Below are 20315 nucleotides of genomic sequence, written 5' to 3' on the forward strand. Positions count from 1 at the left end.
GATGACCTTGATTAAAGAAGGAACTGAGACAGAGACAGTCTCAGGGTAGGCTCCTCAAGTTTAAACAGTAAATTGTTTTAAAACAGAGGGTACAATTCCTGCATGGTTTTCTGTATTCCCAGCTTGTACTGACTCGCAAGTTCCACTATCTTCCTTTATTCATCTTTTCTACAAGCTTGGGCTCCAAAATAAGGCTCCAGTTAAATAGCAGCCAGTTCAACCCAAGGTTAATAGCAGAGTCATGGAATGGCCAAAGAGAGTGGCATAGGCAGAAATATGGCATTCAGCTTAATTTCATCTGCTTTAGAAATAATATCTAATATTACAAATAAACCTGCACAAATTTGCTCTCCAAGGTAACAGTTTTATTTGTTTACAAACATGCTTGCACAAATCTGGTTTCAAACAGATGATCAATTCGTCATCCTCTGAGTGCAGAGGAAAACAGAGGAATGTGAGAATGGGTGAGTACATTTAGGCCACAGAACCCCACTCTGAAGTTCCTGTATAAAGTCAGGCGTCTTCCCTCATGCTGAAGGTAATTTTTCAGTACAACAGCCAGGCCCTAAAAACTAACAGTAATGCTGAAAGCATCATGTCTGCAGGCTAGCAGCATATTAACCAATAATATCCCAGAAAAAAAAGGAAAGGAAAGGAAAGGAAAGGAAAGGAAAGGAAAGGAAAGGAAAGGAAAGGAAAGGAAAGGAAGGGAAGGGAAGGGAAGGGAAAGGAAAGGAAAGGAAAGGAAAGGAAAGGAAAGGAAAGGAAAAGGAAAAGGAAAAGGAAAAGGAAAAGGAAAAGGAAAAGGAAAAGGAAAAGGAAAAGGAAAAGGAAAAGGAAAAGGAAAAGGAAAAGGAAAAGGAAAAGGAAAAGGAAAAGGAAAAGGAAAAGGAAAAGGAAAAGGAAAAGGAAAAGGAAAAGGAAGGAAAAGGAAAAGGAAAAGAAAGGAAAAGGAAAAGGAAAAGGAAAAGGAAAAGGAAAAGGAAAAGGAAAAGGAAAAGGAAAGGAAAGGAAAGGAAAGGAAAGGAAAGGAAAGGAAAGGAAAGGAAAGGAAAGGAAAGGAAAGGAAAGGAAAGGAAAGGAAAGGAAAGGAAAGGAAAGGAAAGGAAAAGGAAAAGGAAAAGGAAAAGGAAAAGGAAAAGGAAAAGGAAAAGGAAAAGGAAAAGGAAAAGGAAAAGGAAAAGGAAAAGGAAAGGAAAAGGTTACCATTTTGTTATCATAAAGTGCTGAAAGCTGTACCACTTTGTCTTTGGTCTTGTTGTGCCTTTTCTGTGGGCCTGGAGACCTGTCAATTAGCAGACATTTTGTTCCTGAATAGACCAGGTTTGAAAATTTGGAAGGAAGGCCCAGGAGTAGCATACAGGGAGAACTCTAAGAAATACAAATAATGCATTTCCCTTAGTGTGTTCTGGCTTGCTTTCTTCCAGCACCTATTTGGTTGCATGCCTCTGGAGCAGCCTCAGGAAGCAGCACCCATCCTCTGACTGTGCTCTGGACCTGGTGCTGTCACCTCCTTGGGCTGGACTGGCCTGTTGTTGTCCACAAGACTCATAAAAAAATGTTCCTTACATGCCTGTGATTTTCTCAACCAATGTCATGTGTATATTTTAGGCTAAGCTCTGTCTTACAAAAATGGTCTGCTAAGATCAGGCTTAGCCCACAAGTGTAGCAGTGATTTCTGCAGCTCACACACAAACCAGATTCCCTTTAGCACAATACTTCCAGTCTCACAGCCCTGGAAGTGTCGGTCTGGACAATAACAGCACCTTCCCCAGCCACAGGTTATTTCAGCTGCTGTCCTATAGCACTCAGTATGTGTTTCCAGAGGCTCCAGAGGGGATGCCACAGTGGGGCCTCTTCAGTGCTAGGGCAACATAGCAGGCTTCAGTCAAAAGCCCATCTGAGTCAACAGCAAGACTCAGTTTATGGGTTCCAGTGGACTAGATGTGCATCTGAGCTACTCCCTTTATAGCCAGGGCAAGAATAGGCACAGTTAAGCTATGACTCATTTTCTTCTTAAAGGAGTGTGCTGGTTTGAATGTTAACCAGCAGGAGAAATGAACCCCACACAATTGCCTTGAGATTTCAGGTTGGAGTTACAATGCAATAGAAAGATTTTAAAGGAATTTTAAAGGTTTAAGCCAGGAAACTGGCTTAAACCCACTAAGTCAGAGTACAGCCTCACACCCTGTTGGTCAGGATGGTGGTTACAGTCCTGTTGAAGTGATAGTGGTTGCAGTCAAAAGTGGTGGTCTTGTAGAGGTTCTGGTCATCCTCTGGATCCATTGAGAGGTGCTAGTGATGCCCCAGGTTCCCAGTTATATATGGTCAGGTTCAGGTGGGAATGCTCAGTACCACTCCCACTCAGGGTGGGATTTTTACAATGGGATGATGTAATCCACTGAGTCATCTGCCCATTTTGGTGGTGCCATTGAGTCCATGATAGCCCACTAGCAGAACTGACCCCCTCAGGAAGGGTGACTGTGCTGGTGCTTCCCCAGAGGAAGTTATCACAGCTGAGCTGTTTGTAAAGAGAAAAGAAACACAGCCCTGCTTCGAAGGGTTGCCTCTTCTCCTTTGTGTCATTTGACACGCAGCTCTTAGCCTGTGTGTACTGGGCAGCTCCTGCAAAGGACCCAGGATTAACAGCTTGTCAGAAATCATACAGAGGGGAGTAGAACACACAGTCTGGGTTACACCCACATAGTGCAAAACTTTTCCTGTAAACAGGACAGGAGATATTTAAAATATGTTTCAAAAGTACCAATTCCACTGCCTATACAGAGAGACCACAAGACACATGGCCGTCTGGCTGACCACTGAAATTAGGTGAGATGAGTTCATACAGAAGTGCCAGGCAGAGGAGCAGCCTCAAGCTTCAGTACCTGGGTGAAGGCACTGCAAAACACAGGGGAGGTGTTGATACAGTTAAGGGGCATGCATAACCCAGGCAAGGCACTTGAGAAACCCATGCAGCAGGGAATAGAATCTGATGTCAGGGCAGGCAGAGAGCCCAGTTTGTAACGGGGACCAACCATCACAAAATCTGTCCAGTGCCATTAGATGAAAAAGCTGGAAGAGTCCTTTCTCACAGGGGGACTGACAGAGGGAGGTAATGCACCTCTTTTATGCAGATACCAATGGATAGTTTACTTACCTGTCATGAGGGGTCCCAGTCTTCCAGGGCAGTGGAGCACTTAGCAGAGGGCACTCCTCAGACCTTGCACAGAAAGGGTTTGGTAACACAATAACATCATTCAGTGCTGACTGGAGCAGTGATTAGAGGGCAGGTCTTGTCTCAAAGCTACATGCTGATCAGCATCCAACGCAGCCATGCCCATCATCCCTGAAGACCTCAAGGGATCTGTGTGGTTTCACAACCCCACAAGTGGTTCCTCTGAGGCTGGCTTGAGCTCTTCTCCCAACAAAGAAAAGTTCCAGAGAAAGCTCAGTGGGAGATGACTGCATCACAGCTTCTTCCAGCTTATTCTTCCCCTGCGGAGTTTTGGGTAATAGATCTTCACTTCCAGGGAAGATGATGTTTGTGATTTGGCATCAATTGACAATGGCCTATTGTGGAGCCTTGCAAGGCAGGCACTTATTCCTTAACTTTCCTTTTCTGCATGAATTGTGTGCTGTTTCCATCCAATTTGCCATGTTCTTCTTGGCCCTTACTCAAGAAACCACTTTTTTTTTTTTTTTTTTAAGAAGAACTTGTCTTGCACAATTCAAGCTGTATTAACTGTTATGACCTGGATACATGTTGTCAATAAATAATAGCATAGTAAAATATAAAACAAAATCACATTTGGATGTAAGGATGATTGAGAAAGAAAGCAGGTGTCAATTGATGACTTACAAACAAGTCATCTCACCTTTGGGCCATCTAATTTCACTGTTATTTGGCATCCTTAAAGACAGACCAGCAGCAAGACTAAAGCTGGCCTTGAAAAACATGGGAGTCACCACCCTGGATCCCAGTCTCCTGTTTCACTTTGGTTTGTCAAGTATCCTTGCTAAATGCTTCAGAAGAAAGTAAACAATATTCTTTGGATAGAAGCAGGGTAATCTGACCTAACAAAAGAATTTATCTTCTCTTGTGCCTAGAAGCCATATTCAGCCCTGAAACTTGGGTAATTGCATCACTTCCAGAAATTTGTCAGGAGTGGTTGTAATACTGAGATCAGTGAGGGCTCTTTATGAAAAAACCCACCAGCATGCTGCTTGGTTTTCACCTGTTGAAACAATAATGGGGTTGTATCACAGGTGCTGAACAAGACAAGACAACACTGTGGTTGTAGCCAAGGGATGGAGAGGAGACAGTTGACACCTCAGCAGGTGTTTTGGTTTTTTTGTCTTTTCCTTGGCTTGCTTGGTTCATTCATGTTATCCTTATTAATGGTGATTAATTGACTGACCAAGAGTCTGTTCTCCTTTTGCAAACTTGTACAAGTAGGACCAATTTGAGCAAGGTAAATATTCAGCCAGGACAGCAGACTTCTGGAAAAGTGGAGAATAGATCCTGTAATTTACTTTTCCTGCAGCATCTCCTCAGGAAGCTTGTTAGTACCTTCTTCTCCTCCCAGACCTTCCATCTCTCCTGTGCTGGCAGCAGCACACTGCTGTCCTCAGACACCACCCAGATGTTTCAAATCACAGAATTGTTGGAATGGATCTCTGGAGATCATTCAGTTCAGTACTCTGCCAAGGCAGGGTCACCTACAGCAGGTGACACAGGAAAGTGTCCAGAGCGTTTTTGAGTGTCTCCAGAGAGGGAGACTCCATGACCTTACTGGGCAGCCTGTTCCAGTGCTCTGTCACTCTCAAGGTAAAGTTCTTCCTTATGTTGAGGTGGTACTTGTGTTCTAGTTTGTGGCCATTGCTCCTCATCCTGTCTGGGGCACACCAAAACCAGTCTGGCACTCTTAGCACCTGCCTTTGGGATATTTGTATGTATTGGTGAGATCCCCACTCAGTCTTCTCCGGACTAAACAGGCCCAGCTCCCACAGTTTCTCCTTATAAGAGAGATGCTGCATCCCCTCATCATCTCTGGGACCTCTGCTGGATCCTCTGCAGTAGCTCCTTGTCTGCTTCAGACCAAAACTTCCAATTTTGCTCACAGTGACCAGGAGCCTGGCCATCTTACAATAGCTTTTAATTTAAAAATTCTTGTTGATTTCAGCCTTTCTCCCTTAACAGACTTGCATTTATTTACAAATTTGTTTAAGACCACATGGAGTGAAAGAACAGGCTTCAAATCTGGCAAAAGAAGTGCTGTGTTCCCAGTTTAAAAAGGACAGATTTACCCTTTGCTCATCCACTTGGACTCCCACCTGGCTCTGCCTCCCCACATGTCCAGGTGGCCAGGCTGCAGCTGTAAGCAGGGACAGGCCATGTCCTAAAGCCCTGCACATGTGCCTGTGCCACACTCACTGTGCCATCTCTGGCATGGCCCCTGCCATGGCTTTAACCCACAGCAGACAGCACTGTCCCAGGAAATGCTTTATGGTGGCATTGGTGAGCCCTTGCTCCCAGAAATCTGGGACAGGAAAACTCATTTGGGGCAGGGAAGGAGCAAGAGGAAAGGAAGAGAGACTTCAGGTGTATGGATGGAAATCACACCATTCTGCTGGGTCTCCAGGCCTGCAAAGTGGAGCTGGCATGCTTCAGTGAGCAGTGCAGATGTGACCCGACTGAACAAGGGCCAGAAGCTGGAGGGAGGCAGGGATGCCAGGACAAGGCTGTTGCAGGGCTCCAGCAGCCAGCTGATGCTTTGCTGTCTGCAAATGGATCTCCAGTTGCTGTTTGAGAGCAGGAGTATGACCAAACCTCATCCAGGGACCTCTCACTGAGGCCAAGGTCAGCCATGGTGTTGGTCTGAAGGGCTGAGGTTTGCATGAGAGGATAGAGAAGCTTCAGTGGATCCAATTTTGCTCTTCCCCACATTTTTGCTTTCACAATGTTCAATTTCATTGCAAGTTGATTCTCAGAAGGAGATTTTCCCAGGTGTTTTCTGGGAGCAAAAAGTACTGAAGGGAATAAGGACCTGATATTCTTCTATGTCTTATCCATAGTGGCATCCTCATTTTAGCAGCTATTTGCATTACCTACCCTGGAAGCTGAACTGCCTTAGACCTCATAGGCAGCTGATACTGAAAAGTGTTCACAATGGCTTTCCAGAAGATCCTAAATTAGGGTTACCATGGAGGTTCTCCTGTCTCTTTTCATTGAGTGCAGTTAAATAGACTATTAATTTTGGCCCTCTGAGTTTCACCTAAATTAGATGTCTGAACACAGCCTGAGTATCCATCTTGGACTGTAACTGTGGCTTGACCCAGCTGTCACAACTCAGTTTATAAACCCAACACTGGTTAGGAAAGCAAAGCTGCTGAGGGTGCAAGAAAACTGTGTTCTGAATCTGTTGCCTAAGGCACCTGCTCATATTTTAAGTATCAGATATGCATGAGATGTGGAAAAGTCACAAGGAAGCATTTTGGTTCTGGATCCTTCTTAAAGAAAACAAGGAAACAAAAACTGTGCCTAAACAGGTAAAGAAAACAATATAAAAATACATTCTTTGTTAAACATGTATAACTAAAGAAACTAGTCCTACAGCTGCACAGATACTGTGATTTCTACTGATGTCATGCTAATTGAAAACAAAAAATCCTGGGTTAGAAATGACAAGAATTTGCAGCAATCCAAAATGAGGATTCTTATGTTAATTTTCCTTAGTTTTTCATCTTAATGAAACTTTCAGAAACTGGAATTGTGCCAACACTGTTTTGTTTTGTTTAAGATTCTTTAAGGGCTGACAGGAATATGTCACCTCTGTATAAATGGAGATTCAACATTTCTTTGTCTATCACCTGACTCATGTGTTTGGGGGCAACTTAGAAATGCAGTTGCATTTTAAGTGATTTAAGTGGCCTTTTTTCCCTTCATGCTACCCAAATACTTCTTGGCTCACTCTGAGATCCCCCCTTCTTATCTCTCACTTTATTTCAATGGCCAAAGCGCATGAGGATATATAAAAAATGTCAATTCTCCAAGTTGTATTTTTGCTAGTGAAGAATAAAGTCATCTGTTGGTGAAGTGCCATCCTACCCCAGGGCTGTTCCTAGAGAGCCAGAGCTGCTGTTGAGCCAGAACAGTGCTTGTACAGCCAAAACACAGCGAAGGACAGGACTCACTTGTTTGTGCATGAGGTTGTGTAGCTGTGTGCACTGACACCTCAGGCATGTGGCAGATGGTCACTAAGGTGTCTGGAAGCCCAGGTTAGCAAATCTGAGAGTAAACAGTTCTTGAGTACAAATTCAAAACCACAAAATCATAGCTCAGAATTTGGTACAGAATCAGAACATAGGCTAAGAAACTGTTAAATATTTGTGTCATTTCTGATGTGTGGGAGACTGTAAGAGGAAACTTCAAACATCCTCAAGCTTCTTAACTGAGTTTCTTGCCAAGCAGCAGAACTCGCAGTATGCTGGTCCCTGAGAGATGGTGCCTGATATAAATTATTCCCCCTCATCTTCAGGGATCTGTTTTGCCAGTATTCAGGAATGTTGCAGCAAAAACACTAATAAACAAGAAACAAAATGGGGGGATCAGAATACATATCAATAAAGTATCTGCTACTTTGATAATTTCACATTACTATTTAATGCCTCAGTATTACTTAAATCTCTTTTAATTCTCATCAAGGGGATAATAATTTTGGGTGCTATTGGCACTCTGCACTGGCAAAGGTAATACTGGCCTTTTTCTTCATGTGCCAGTTGCACTATCAGCATAGCAGGACCTACTGGTTGAGATTTGGCCTATCAAGTTTTGGTGTTTTGGTTTGTTTTCATTTCAGTGAATGGTGTGACCTTAATATAAATATCATCTTTAACATTCCTTTACCAAAACTGTAGCTAGACAGAAGGACTTTGACTAACAACTCTTACATGAGCCCTAACATCTGTCCAAAGAAATCACGGAATATCTCAAGTTGGAGGGGATCCCTAAGGAGCATCAAGTCCAATTCCCTGCTTTTCACAGGACTACCTAAACCAGGTGACTATGAGGATCCTCCAGACACTCCCTGAACTCATGAGAGTTCATGAGTTCAGGGAGTGTCTGGAGGGAGAGCCTATTCCAGTGAATGATCACTCTTTTGTTGAAAAGCCTTTCCCTGATATTCAGTCTGAGGTTAGACTAATGCAGCTCCGTTCCATTTCCCCATGTCCTATCACTGCTCCCCAAAGAGGAGATCAGCAACTCCCCCTCCACTCCTCCAGTGGCCCCTGGGAGGAAGCTTTAGACTGTGGTGGAGTCACTCCTTATCCTTCTCCAAGCTGAGAAAGCCAAGGGACTTCAGCCACTGCTCGTGAGTCTTGCGCTCGAAACACTACCAGTGCCAAACCTGCTCCCACCTCAGTAAGATATCCTAAACCTCCATGTCTATAAAATTAATGGCATCCAGCACCACTCACCTATTCCATCTTCATGCCAACATCACTTCCATTATATCTACATTTTGGATAGCACTTGATAAACTGTTCTTAGTTACAGGAATAGTCACAGCAGACAAGCATTTTTGACAAACTTTTCCTTAGCCCTGTGCCCGGCACCCTCTGCACATCTAAGATGCTGTTTCTTTTCCATGTGACCTCATGGCATATTTTAGGGCATCAGTGCTCTGTGGTTTAATTAGTACAGCTGCTTCTCTTTCTCCCTGGGGCTGGGCTGAGGAGTGACCTGACATGACAGTGTGTCAGATCTGGGAAATTATTTCACACCCATTTCCTCCTTCATCAGTTATTGGCTGCCTGCTGCCCTCAGTCCTGATAATTATACAGGCAGTTCAGAAAGGTCTTGCTACTGAAGGTCTATGTAATCCTCATTTCTGGCTATTATGCCTGGATCTGCTTCTCTAAGCACAGCTGCTGTGAAGGTAGAAACTCAACACAAGCCAGTCATCATTTTCTGCCTCTGTGGCCAATGGAGAGAGAAGGAGAGAATCTGATGCCCCCAGCGTGACTCATCCCATCCTAAACAAGATATCAAAAATAGGCAGGTATTAAGCAAGTAATGCCAGAAGTTAATTCATCTTTGGTATTAGTAGCAGATAGCTGTAATTTTTTTCTTGCCAGCTAATCTAGGTTCCATAAACCTGTCCTTTGAAGGTGAACCATTCTTTGCTGGACACATGCATCTTCTTTCTTTCATTGCTGTTTGCTCCTGGTGAAGCTTTGCTGTAAATACTTACCAAGGAAGGGACAGAGAGGATAGTCACAACTGGAAGCTGATTGTGACATCTACAGATGTGGTGTCTGCTCTTTGCTGCTTGGGTATCAGAGAGGTGAGATTTGCGCAGAAATTGTGATGGGAATGTGGCAAGGGAAGAAGTACAAACTGTTCTAGACTCCCACACAGCATTATCTAACTTTGTGAGGAAGCTATGAAATCTATTGCTTTGTTATCTTTTATGCCATATTAAACCTCTATATAAAAAACTATAACATTTTAGGTATTATACAGTTGTGCACAGATATTTTATAGTAGTGGAAACTGTGAGAATGCAATGATGTGCTGGTTAGGAGGCACTGGCCCCATGCTCACTCTCAGCATGGTGCCTGATATACCACTATGCCACCATGCTACTTAAACCTTCTAAAGCTGAAGCAAAGGCATGGAAGCAGAAAGCCCCACAGTTAGGGCACCATGGTGTTTTACTGCATTTTTTACAGGCACAAACTCTTCTCAGCATAACCAGATGAATCAGCCATCTGAGCCAATGTTGAGTAGTGATGAGTAAGGTGGTTCTGTTAATATTAAAATGATCAAGTTTTGTTTTGAAATTAAGTGGATATAGACAAGAAGAAATTGGAGAGGGGAAACAGCAAGCAATCTTGAGAAATTGTCTCAGAGAATAGGACCCTTGAGAAAAGTACATGTTGTAGCTTTCTTGGTCTGTACAAAGGGCCTTTTCAAGGATTCGCTGAGTGTAATGGAGTACATTTCTAACAAAGACAGACACAGTCTCTTGCTCAGCTGTGGGAGGAGGTGTTTTGCTGCCATCCCACCACAGGGCTGGAAGTGATGTGCTCCAGGGCATGGGGCAGCCTCACCTGCCCCCATAGTCCAGTTCCCACCCCGAGACTTGCCTGACATGCAACAGCAATGTCAGCATCAGCAGAAGAGGAACTTGCTGGGGTATTAGTAATTTAACACACCAGAAACCTGGGTCTGTTCCTCCAGCAACCCACTTGCAGGTGCAATGCAACAAATGGAGTTTCTATCTTCACAGTTCCCACAACTGCTCTCGGCCCGAAATACATTTGCTTGCTTTTTTGGAGGCTTTGTCTCATGACAGTACTGCAGTGTTTTTCTTTCACCTCATATCTAGAAATAAATACACACATTTTGCTGTGCAAACTGCCAGCCACTCTTCAGTAAATTTCCAAGTCATAAGTGCTTAAGTTTTGCCCAGTCACCACTGCCTGTGCTGATGCTGCCCCTGAAGGGTCAGGTAGAGATCAATCCTCTACTCTCCCACCTCCACCCACCCTTCTCATGGCTGCAGAGGTGTGGAACCCCTGCTCCCCTCTGCAGAGCCTGCGTGAGCCTTTGCAGGCACCACTGTCAGGTGGGCATTCTGTCCTCATTTGTACCCTGCTCATGAAGAAAAAAGGCAGCTAACATTAGGTGGTATCCAGGGATAGGGTGGAAGTCTGACTGGATGGTGCAGCCACTGCACAGCAGCTGAGGGGACCTGCTCATGGTCTCAGCACATTTAGTGCACTGGTTATATCAGAGCTGGAGCCTGTCCAGGCAGGTGGGAGCCAGCTCCATCCCGGGAGCCGTGCACTGGGCACAGCTGCTCCCACTGCTCCTGAGCCTGGCAGTGACAGTGGCACCTTGGCACGGCACTGCACCTGCAGCCCTGTGGGAAAGGAAAAGCACAGCACTCTCCAGCTTGCTCTCCCGCTGTGTGAGCTGCTCGCACCAGCTCCACCGAAGGGCGCGGGAGGATGCTGCTGACCACCTTAGAGAAAAGCAACAGAATTCTGCACACAAATTCTGTAAAGAAAATGTTTTATTTAAAGTGTTAAATACCATCACCAGAATGAGTTTGATTTACATTAGTTGGTGTTCATTACAGGCCTAATCTGCCCTTTTTTTTTCCCCAACTGTAATTCCTTTTAACTTTTTAAAACGTACTATTTACAAGACAGCAGTGATCACTGGAATAGTACTATTTACATGACTAAACCATAAGTAGAATTGCAGACGTGTGAAAATTAAAAAAAATACATTAATTTTTTTAAAATAAATACTGCATAATGACAATTATGTACAAACCTTCCATGCGTCATGTCCTTGATTTTAAAATTTGAAATAATTTATAGAGGACTATGCATACAAGAATGTGTGAGCACATCTCACAGTGTCAGGAAAATGGTTATGTATTTCTGTTTAATATCCTAGGGGATATTGTAGACTGCATGTTAGTAGCATTTATTTGCTGCTGGTAGACAGGTGTCTAAATTATTTCAATAAATATAATTTTACCAGTCTGTCTATTAACTTAACAATAATCCATTATATAAACTCTGCAGACAAGACACAATCTCATTTTCTATGATATTGCACAAAGTAAAAGGCATTATAAGTGATACTGTTATTACTTTTTTCCTCTTATGAGGCATGTACAATTTGTTAATGGGAAACTTCAACAGATTTTCAAATAAAATCAGAATAATTCTGTGTGGCCATAAAGGTAAATGTAACATACTTCAAAAATTATTGCAAGATTTCAATATTAAACCTTAAGTAGGTATTAAAGGCATACAAAGACCCAGGAAAAAGAAAAAAAGAAAAGGATATTTTGTTATTAAACATTAGCCAGTTACATTCCCTTTAAATAACGAAACTTAATGAGAAGCTTGAACTTGCAGCACCACCCAATGGTAGTTACTGTCTGCTACAAAAACCAGGGTTCCAAAGATCCATTAACTGCAGCGAGGTTCTGGCAATGGTGTCAAAGAGCTGACAGAGTGGTACTGAGAAGTTTTCTTTAAGGCTATTTTACCAACCAAAGACTGATACTTTCCAGACTGATATTATCTAATTATGTCTTTTGCAATGCAAATGTAATTTATGAAAATTGAACTTTACAGCAGAAGAACTGTATGGATTTGTAACCTTTGTTGCTTCTGTTATTTCAAAAATGTAGCAATCAATTTGGTTTAGTGCAAATAAAAGTGCTTAAATTTGTTTCCTAAAAATCAATCATGTACTTAATTTTTCCTCTTTCCAAAAACCTTCAAGAAATAATAGTTCAGTCTTTGAATGAAAGATGCTGGTGCTGAACACAAATTTATTGAAGACATCTTACAATGGCCACATGATTCCAGTATTTTGCTGTAGAATTCAATTTGAAGGTGAGAAAAAACGAAAATAAGTTACCATGCACTGTACAATAAATTGCAAAAGTTCAAATATCTTCTTTATCAAATACATGCTGAATTACATTAATGTACTCCCAAGCCATGTTGCAAAATCCTTTTCAACATGCTTGAAAAAAAGTAAGCTCTTAAACAATATTTTTCTCAAATAATTCAGAAATGCAGAACAATCTGCAACCCTGAACCAAATATGGGGCATAAGACAGTAATAAGTCAAAAGGTAGCCATTTTAGAATATGCTGATCATCCTGGGAGGTAGAGGGGGAAAAGAGCAAAAGGAAGAAGGGAGATTGGGAGGAGAGATAGAGAAAGAAGGAGGTAAAAGAAGTGTACAATTTGCACATTATGTTGAACTTTACAAGGCTTGTACCTTTTACATTTAAATAAATTTAATATATTACACTTATTTCTTGTCACATAAACAGAATTTTAAATATTTGCTAGAAATTATTTTTTATTTTTAATATAAGTCTGCAAAAACACAGACCATGACTGGTTTAAAGAATGATAAACGTGGTATGTCTTTGTATCACCCTGTTGCATTCTCTTCCCTTTAAAACCATGCACTAGTGAAATTTATCTTTAAAAATAATATAAACTGTTGAAAATGGCTGATTTATTCTTTTTTTTTTTTGTTTTGCAAGTTGCAGCCCCAAGAAAATAATTTAAGTGTTCAGCTAAATCTGTGTCCATGCAAAAAAGTTTCTTAATTTCATACAGTACAGTATATCCACAGAACTTTATTTTTCAGAGAGTCCATCATGTCTGGGGTTTCACCGTGTGAACAGCTGGAGGTATGAAGCCCACCACTTTAAGTCTTGAACCTTTTCAATATGAGGAGTTTTCAGATCTCAAGCAACTGCTGCAAGTGCCAGTTGACTTTTCCATCATCCTTAGATTCTTCTTTTCTTCCAATGTCTGCTAATCCACTGACTTGTAACGTGGCTCCATGGGAGGGTAACTCCATTTCTGTGGCATAACCAAACTTTAGGAGGGGAGGGCAGATAAATAAAGAAAAGGGAGCAACAAAACAGATATGCCATTGAAAAGGACTTTTGTTGCATGAAACAGATTGATTTTTTTTTAGTTTAGTCCATGGCTTCAGATTGGACCAAAACTGAGTCCCTGAACTCCAAACCTATCAGTTCTTCATGATTTCAGTCCATCACCTGAGGGCCTTCCGTAGGGCACAATGTGTGCAACTTCCTTGAGAACACAGGATCGCGTTGCAGCCCTAGAAACAGGCTCAGAAGACACAACATTAAGCATGCAGTGTTACCAGGGTTTGCGACCTGTAATTTTATTTTTTTGTAACGCTGGTTGCTATGACAACAGTTTCACAGCTGCTATGAGCGAGCATACGAAGGTCCTGTTGAACTTTCAAGAGATGATTGGGAAGCTCTTCTAGTGAGAGGAGCTAAGGTTGGGTCTACTAGGGAAGAAGGAGGGAAAAGTTTGAACCACCCAATCACCATGTTGGACAGGTCCAGTTCATCTAAAAGTATCTGTGCCACTCCCATGAAGGATTTGTGATCCATACGTCCATAGTCTCCCCAAACAATTATCTGTTAGGTAAAGAAACACAAGAAAGTAGAAAAAAATTAGTGAAAATGTCAAAAGCTTTAATCTGATTTGTCAAAAATCTCTGGTTGTTTAATTACAGTAAGGAATGAAATATTCAACTGCTGCCATAGTTTAGTTCTGTGTATCCTAATCATGATGCAGTGACAGAAATGATCTGGGCACAAACAACAATTATCCATGATAGCAGGGAAAGCCCAGTGAGAGGAGCCCATACATACAGCAGAAGCAAAATAATCTATAACTCACTTTTGCTCCCTTCTACTTGCATACTCAATTTCTACTGGCATAAATAGCTATTACTGTAGTGTTTATTTGCTCAGCAAGTATGTAAAATATGAGCATTTACTGCCAAATGAAACCTGAAAGAAGTTTGAAACTCAGTGAAAACTGTACAGGTGACATTTTCAGGTTCAGAGGAACATTTATGCAAATTACCTGTAAAACTTTCCCTTGGGGACTTTCTTCAAACGATAGAAGTTGCTGATAAAGTGGTTCCAGCGTTTTTCTTGCTACCTTTGTTTTCTTTTTGGCTATGCAGACTCCATTTTCTAATAGATACACCTTTACATATGGTGCTTAGAAGAATGAAAATAGAAAACAGAAGTTAAAGAAGAAGTCCAGGTTTTTTTTGCATAACACACACACTTTCTATCACCATATAAAAATCTGCTTTTAAAGGATATATAACTTATAAGAAGAAATATCCACAAGCAATATTAACAATTATTCCCATACAAAGCATCCATGCATTTTCTTTACTGTTCTCCTTGGGTGTATTTTTTTCTTGACTTCTTTTTGTATGTCTCTTTTACCATGGAACAATTCAGATTTTGACCTGAACAAATCAAGTATTCCTATATATAGCATCCCTATACTGTACAATATGCAAAATAGGCCTATTAAGTAAATGCAAGACTTGCAATGACTTTGGTGAAATCTGGATCAACACTCCAAATTGTTAATAATTTTAAATTATCTACAAGGTGAAAATCAGTGAAGAAAGGACTCTGACACAATTTCTATTTTGGCAGAAGAGCTTGCTAAAAATATCATTATATTGTCCTTTTTACATAGCGTTACAGGACATCAGATTATAAAATAAGGAGTAAGTATCAAACTTTGGTCTACTTTTTGAATAGATACCTATTCCACATCTCTTAATTCCCTCTTCATTCCTGAGACTTCTATATAACATCTTCAGTATATACTTTTCTTCCTACCCCATAACTAAGGATGCCTTTGCTATTACCAAAAATACTTTGAGGTCTTCTGGCAGCCTGATTTTTCATTTCCTCCTCAAGTAGGGCCGATTTCTGATTTCAATACAATATGCATTTCAGTACACAACATTATAACCTACTGGGACTTGAACTTGTTAAGAGTTGGCAAAGCTGAACAGAAAAGCCAGACTTTTTTGGTAGAATGCCATTCTCAGAATCATAGAATATGCTGAATTGAAAGGGACCCATTATGATCATCAAGTCCAAGCCCTGGCCCTGTGCTAAGATTGTTACTAAGGTTTTTCTTCCTTACCTGGCAGTGTCTTTGAACCTGGTTTTACAACAAGGCCACGGGCTCGGATTATTTCTACTTCCAGTTGTCCTTTCTTATCCATCATTCCCACCTGAATATCTCCTAGATAACAAAAAGAAACCCCAGCATTGTAATTCAGAACTACTTTAATATGCGAAATGTTGAAAAAATTTCTAGGATGAATACGTGGTGACTTTTATCACCTGTTTTCCATCAATAAGTATGATCTGGATTTTAACACTACTATGTAATTTAAGGTTTACCCTCTTCACTGCTATTTATGTTAGTAAACAATTTAAAAACCTCTGCAATAACACCTTCTCTCCCATCTTCCATAGCCTCTATTACTTCAAAATAATTTCTACTTCCTAAGAGTTTCAAATTAAAAAAAAGGCAGCAAGGGAATTAATACAAAGCAGCTCCGTAAAACTGCTAGAAATCTCTTCACCATCGCTCTAGTTAAAGACAAATTATGAAAAGATAACTTGTGAATATACAAGCCTCTAAACACAGTAATAACAAACATTTTGCACCTCAATTACCAATTTTTGTACAATATTATCCAAATGATTCAGAGAAAACTTTGGTCTCATTAGTCCCATTTTAAAGATGGAAAACTGAAGAAGAGGTAAAAGGCTGAACTTTTCAAAGCAACTTTCTACTTTTGCATGTCTTCATAAGCACCCATGATTACATTCAACTTTGGCTGAGGTTACAGCTTTGGTCTTAACTGAGTTGTTCAAAACCACAAGAGAAATCCATATTTAAAGGGACTCTAGATAAATTTTATGTTCTAACTACCTGACCAAATAGAATATATCCTATCTAGAGGGCATAAACACTTACCCATTGATGGCGTTGCCAATGTCTGTCGTCCTACAAGCTGGGCAGGACCAAGTCCATCCAGAAAATCACTGAATTGGCTGTCTGCAGCCAACCTCACACCAGGGAAGATCAAACTAGAAATAATATTGAAAAAGAAACCAAACAAAAATACACTTAAATTTGCCCTTTGTTTGTGTTTTTATTTACTTGTTTGGTTTTTTGTTTTGTTTTGGCTTGGGTTTGTTTTTTGTTTTCTAGATGTTTTGCACTTAATGTTTGTGGGTTTGGTAGTACTGTAAGGAACTTGCAAAACAATTACTGTAATTTTTGAAATCCCACAGTGTTCAACAAGCAGCAATTTAGCCTCCAGCACATAAAGAAACAGGTAAAGAAAGCACTCCCCTCAATAATTTCCAAATTTGTATTCTTCCATAATGTTCTCCTTTTCTAATGCATTAAAGACCATTCTTAATTAGTGCTGATATGAGACCAGTTCATTAAGATACTAACACACACCCTTACCAGTGATTTAGTTACATGAACGTTACATTGCTCACACTTCTCAGTTACTGTGAATTCAATGGTTAAATAGCAAATGTACACAGTGAAATGATGACATTACACCAAATACTGGTTGCTATTTTCAAAATTGCCATTCATTCAAAAGATTTTGTTGAAAATGTCTTTGAGAATGACGTCTATTCAATAATAGAACTGAAATCCCTTGTGGCAAAGGACCAAAGTAACTTAAAATTAAAATGCTTGCCATAAATTATCTGTTACCCATTACAGAGCAACAAGAACTAATGACATTTGTAATGACCAATCTTTAAGAAATGTCCATTTCAAATGCATATAGTGCACCAACTTGGAAGCACAATATATAATGTGCAGCACAGATGAACACCACTAATAAATCAACCCTCAATAACACTTCTCTAGGCAATGTCTCAGATACATCACTCAGAAGTTTTAACTTGGGCTTTTATGATGCCATGATAACCATGATACATGACAGACTTGTACTGCTGCCCAGGTAATTTCTTCAGGTTAAGAGCAGCAGAATCTTTGAAAAACTCTTGTCTAGTTTCCTGGAAATGCTCTGGAAATGCTTTGCTCTGCATACTACTGACATATGCCAGGAGTTTTTGGAAGAGAACTTATCCGTATCTGTGTTTTACTTGGTGTACTGCACCTGCTTGCCCTCCTGACACACCTCATGATGATGATCTGCCCCCCGATGTGCCCTTCTCATGGCACAGCAGAAATGATCCTCCTCCTTCCTGCACCAACACTGGGAGATCTTTTCACTCACAGGGGAAGACTTAGGCTTAGTCCATCAATGACACTGGTTTGTGGAGGGAGTTCTGACTGAACAGGACCTACAGCACTCACTGTGCTTCTCTCTAACAACTAGCTTCATGGAGAAACGTCAGGAAACCACAGTGTAAATGCTGCTTACTTTCCCTCGGAGCTGTAGCTGTTCATGCTCCCATCCGTTGACTCCCGGCTCGCCTGGCGAGTCATCCAGTTCCTCATCTCCACGGCCAGCCCTGTCTCCGTGCTCCTCTGGACGGTGCTGCGCAGCTTCTTGCCCCCTGCTTCTGTTGGAGACACAAGAGAAGCCCCCATGCCACTGTGCTGCTGCAGCTGGGCAGCCGTGCACACCCCTGCACCACGTGGCACCGACAAATTAATGACCTGTAACAAAGCTTCCATTTAAAATGCATCAGATTTTTAGTAACAGGAAAACGGCAGCATAAATATCCTTACAGGATCTTGGTTCTGTCACCACGTGCTTTCCAAAGTCAGACAACACAAGTCTGCCCACAGAGGTAACCAGATTCAAACAATCCATAGTCTAGGGCATTTAAAATATATTTTCCCTGCATGAATAAATCCCTCTTAGGAATTAAATTAAAATGTTACCATGATGTCAAAACCTGAAGAGAAATGTTCTAATTCAGATGCGTTATTGATTTAAAAGCATTTGGTCATTATCTCCTAAATCAAGTTACAAATATCCATCAGTGAGGATAGTAAACTAAAAATCAAGAAACCTTCCTATGCCTTCTTCTCTATTCATTAGCTGATAAATTTTAATTTATATTTAAAATATACAGTATTTATATGCACAATAAGAAACTTTATTACCACCTTCAAGAATAACATTTTTCTATCTAGTTGCATAGTTCAATTTTACTTAGACAAGGGAAAAAATACTCAAACAATATAATAGCATTGTTTAGTGTAGGAATTTTGATCAAGACCTCAATTGGATAAAATGAGTAGGAATGAAGCCTCAGTTTTTCTTTCATGAATAAGACAGATGTTCCATGTAATTTCTGATTTTAAACGCTGTTTCCTGCACTGGGATAAGTAATTCTGCATACCTATTTCTTTTAATCTGCTCTATGCACCTCTGAGTGCAGCACAGTTATGTGTAATATACTGGTATTAAAGAAAAAAAGTTTAAAACACTACAATAATAACAATTCTTAAATACTGATACAATGAGGGCAGAGTAATATCCAATATCTTAGGACATCAATGGACTCAACTTCCTTGTGCAATTATTTGTAGCATCTGTTACCCTTTATACCTTCTCTGCCTTGTCATGTGCTAGAAGAACTTCTGGACCTGTGAGGATGGTGAAGCATTACGGATTTGAAAAAGGAAACGAGCAAAAGGAGGAGATTGTCCTGGGATGAGGACTATCATGTGTGAGCACAGGAACTGGCTTAGAGTAAGAGGATCTGCACCCTTGGCCAGGGAACGGGAGACAGACCTCAATTTCCATGAGTGCACTCACTGTCCTAAGGGCTGCAGCGTGGGTTGAAGTCTCCCAGGCCCCTCAGTCAGGAGGAATATTAGGTCAATAAAGAACATGGGAAATGTAGTGATGTGGGAACTAGACACCAAAAATACCTTGAAAACCACTGCCTCCTTGTCAAGGAAGATTAATAACTCTGCAATATAGCAGCAGTGAGACATTTCTACAGCAGGATCACGAGTGGTTCAAATAATATTGCTTATTAAAAGCCTTCCACATATTCCCTAAGACCATCACTTTGAATCAGTACATACAAATAGTAACAATAGTAGAAGTAAAAGTTTTCCTCACGAATTTCAGCTACACAAACGAATTCAGTACACAGGTGAATGAAAAATAAATTTTATTGCATCAAAATTACTTCAAAAAATGCCCATCATCTTACATCATGTTACCTGATGTAAGAAATGCAAATAAAAGAGGCACCAGGCTACTACAACACACAAAAATGAAGGTCAGAAATCAACAATTTCATTTCTTTTGGGTTGTATCATTCCAAATGCCTGCTGGTTTATTATTTAAATTCAACTAATGAAAGCTGGCATCTGACTTCCAACAGTGGTCCAGCTGTTCTAAAATACAAGCACTCATTTCAAAGACATATTGCCACAAACTGCCAGGAAAATATCACGCTGTAGTTTTGTAGAAAAGCTACACTGCATCATAGTATCACGTGAAAGGCATACAGCTCTGAAGCCCCACAGGACATTACTCCTCTGTTCTAGGAACTCTTTTGATGAGTAAGCATTAATTTTCATTCAGCCTCATTGAATGATGGTCATTCTCAATTCATTATTGTAAATAGGAAGCCCCTAATGCAAATTTAAAAGAACATCTCCATCTTGCATGATTCTTCAGTATCTTCATACATCTTTCAAAGATTTGGGAGTTAGAGAGAAATATATGTTTGATTATGTAATATGTGAAGGAGTATATAGTAATTTTATTAATTTGTAAGGCAGATTTTTTTTCTGAACTAGAAATGTAAGTCTTTATGCCTTCATTGTAAAAGAACAGAATTAAAAAATGAACATAACCATTGCACATCAATTTACCGAGAAATCAAGGCAGAACTCATGCAACT

General features: G+C 40.6%; 1 protein-coding gene across 50 annotated transcripts in view; it reads right to left on the bottom strand.

Moving 5' to 3' along the window:
* Positions 1-11066: 11066 nt before the first annotated feature.
* RIMS2 (regulating synaptic membrane exocytosis 2) overlaps positions 11067-20315 on the bottom strand; it is a 457129-nt gene continuing 447880 nt past the window's right edge. For 49 of the 50 annotated variants that reach the window (XM_074553869.1, XM_074553753.1, XM_074553734.1 and 46 more), the window contains 5 exons: positions 17861-18002; positions 16420-16532; positions 15574-15675; positions 14476-14615; positions 11067-14021 (listed from right to left, as the gene is read on the bottom strand). In XM_074553869.1, coding sequence (XP_074409970.1) covers positions 13803-14021; positions 14476-14615; positions 15574-15675; positions 16420-16532; positions 17861-18002 — 716 coding nt within the window. In that variant the 3' untranslated portion in view covers positions 11067-13802. The remainder of the gene's footprint in view (positions 14022-14475; positions 14616-15573; positions 15676-16419; positions 16533-17860; positions 18003-20315) is intronic. The other variant, XM_074553702.1, reaches the window with a different exon arrangement.

The sequence above is a fragment of the Zonotrichia albicollis genome, chromosome 1, assembly GCF_047830755.1.
Source record: "Zonotrichia albicollis isolate bZonAlb1 chromosome 1, bZonAlb1.hap1, whole genome shotgun sequence".
Classification (NCBI taxonomy): Eukaryota; Metazoa; Chordata; class Aves; order Passeriformes; family Passerellidae; genus Zonotrichia; species Zonotrichia albicollis.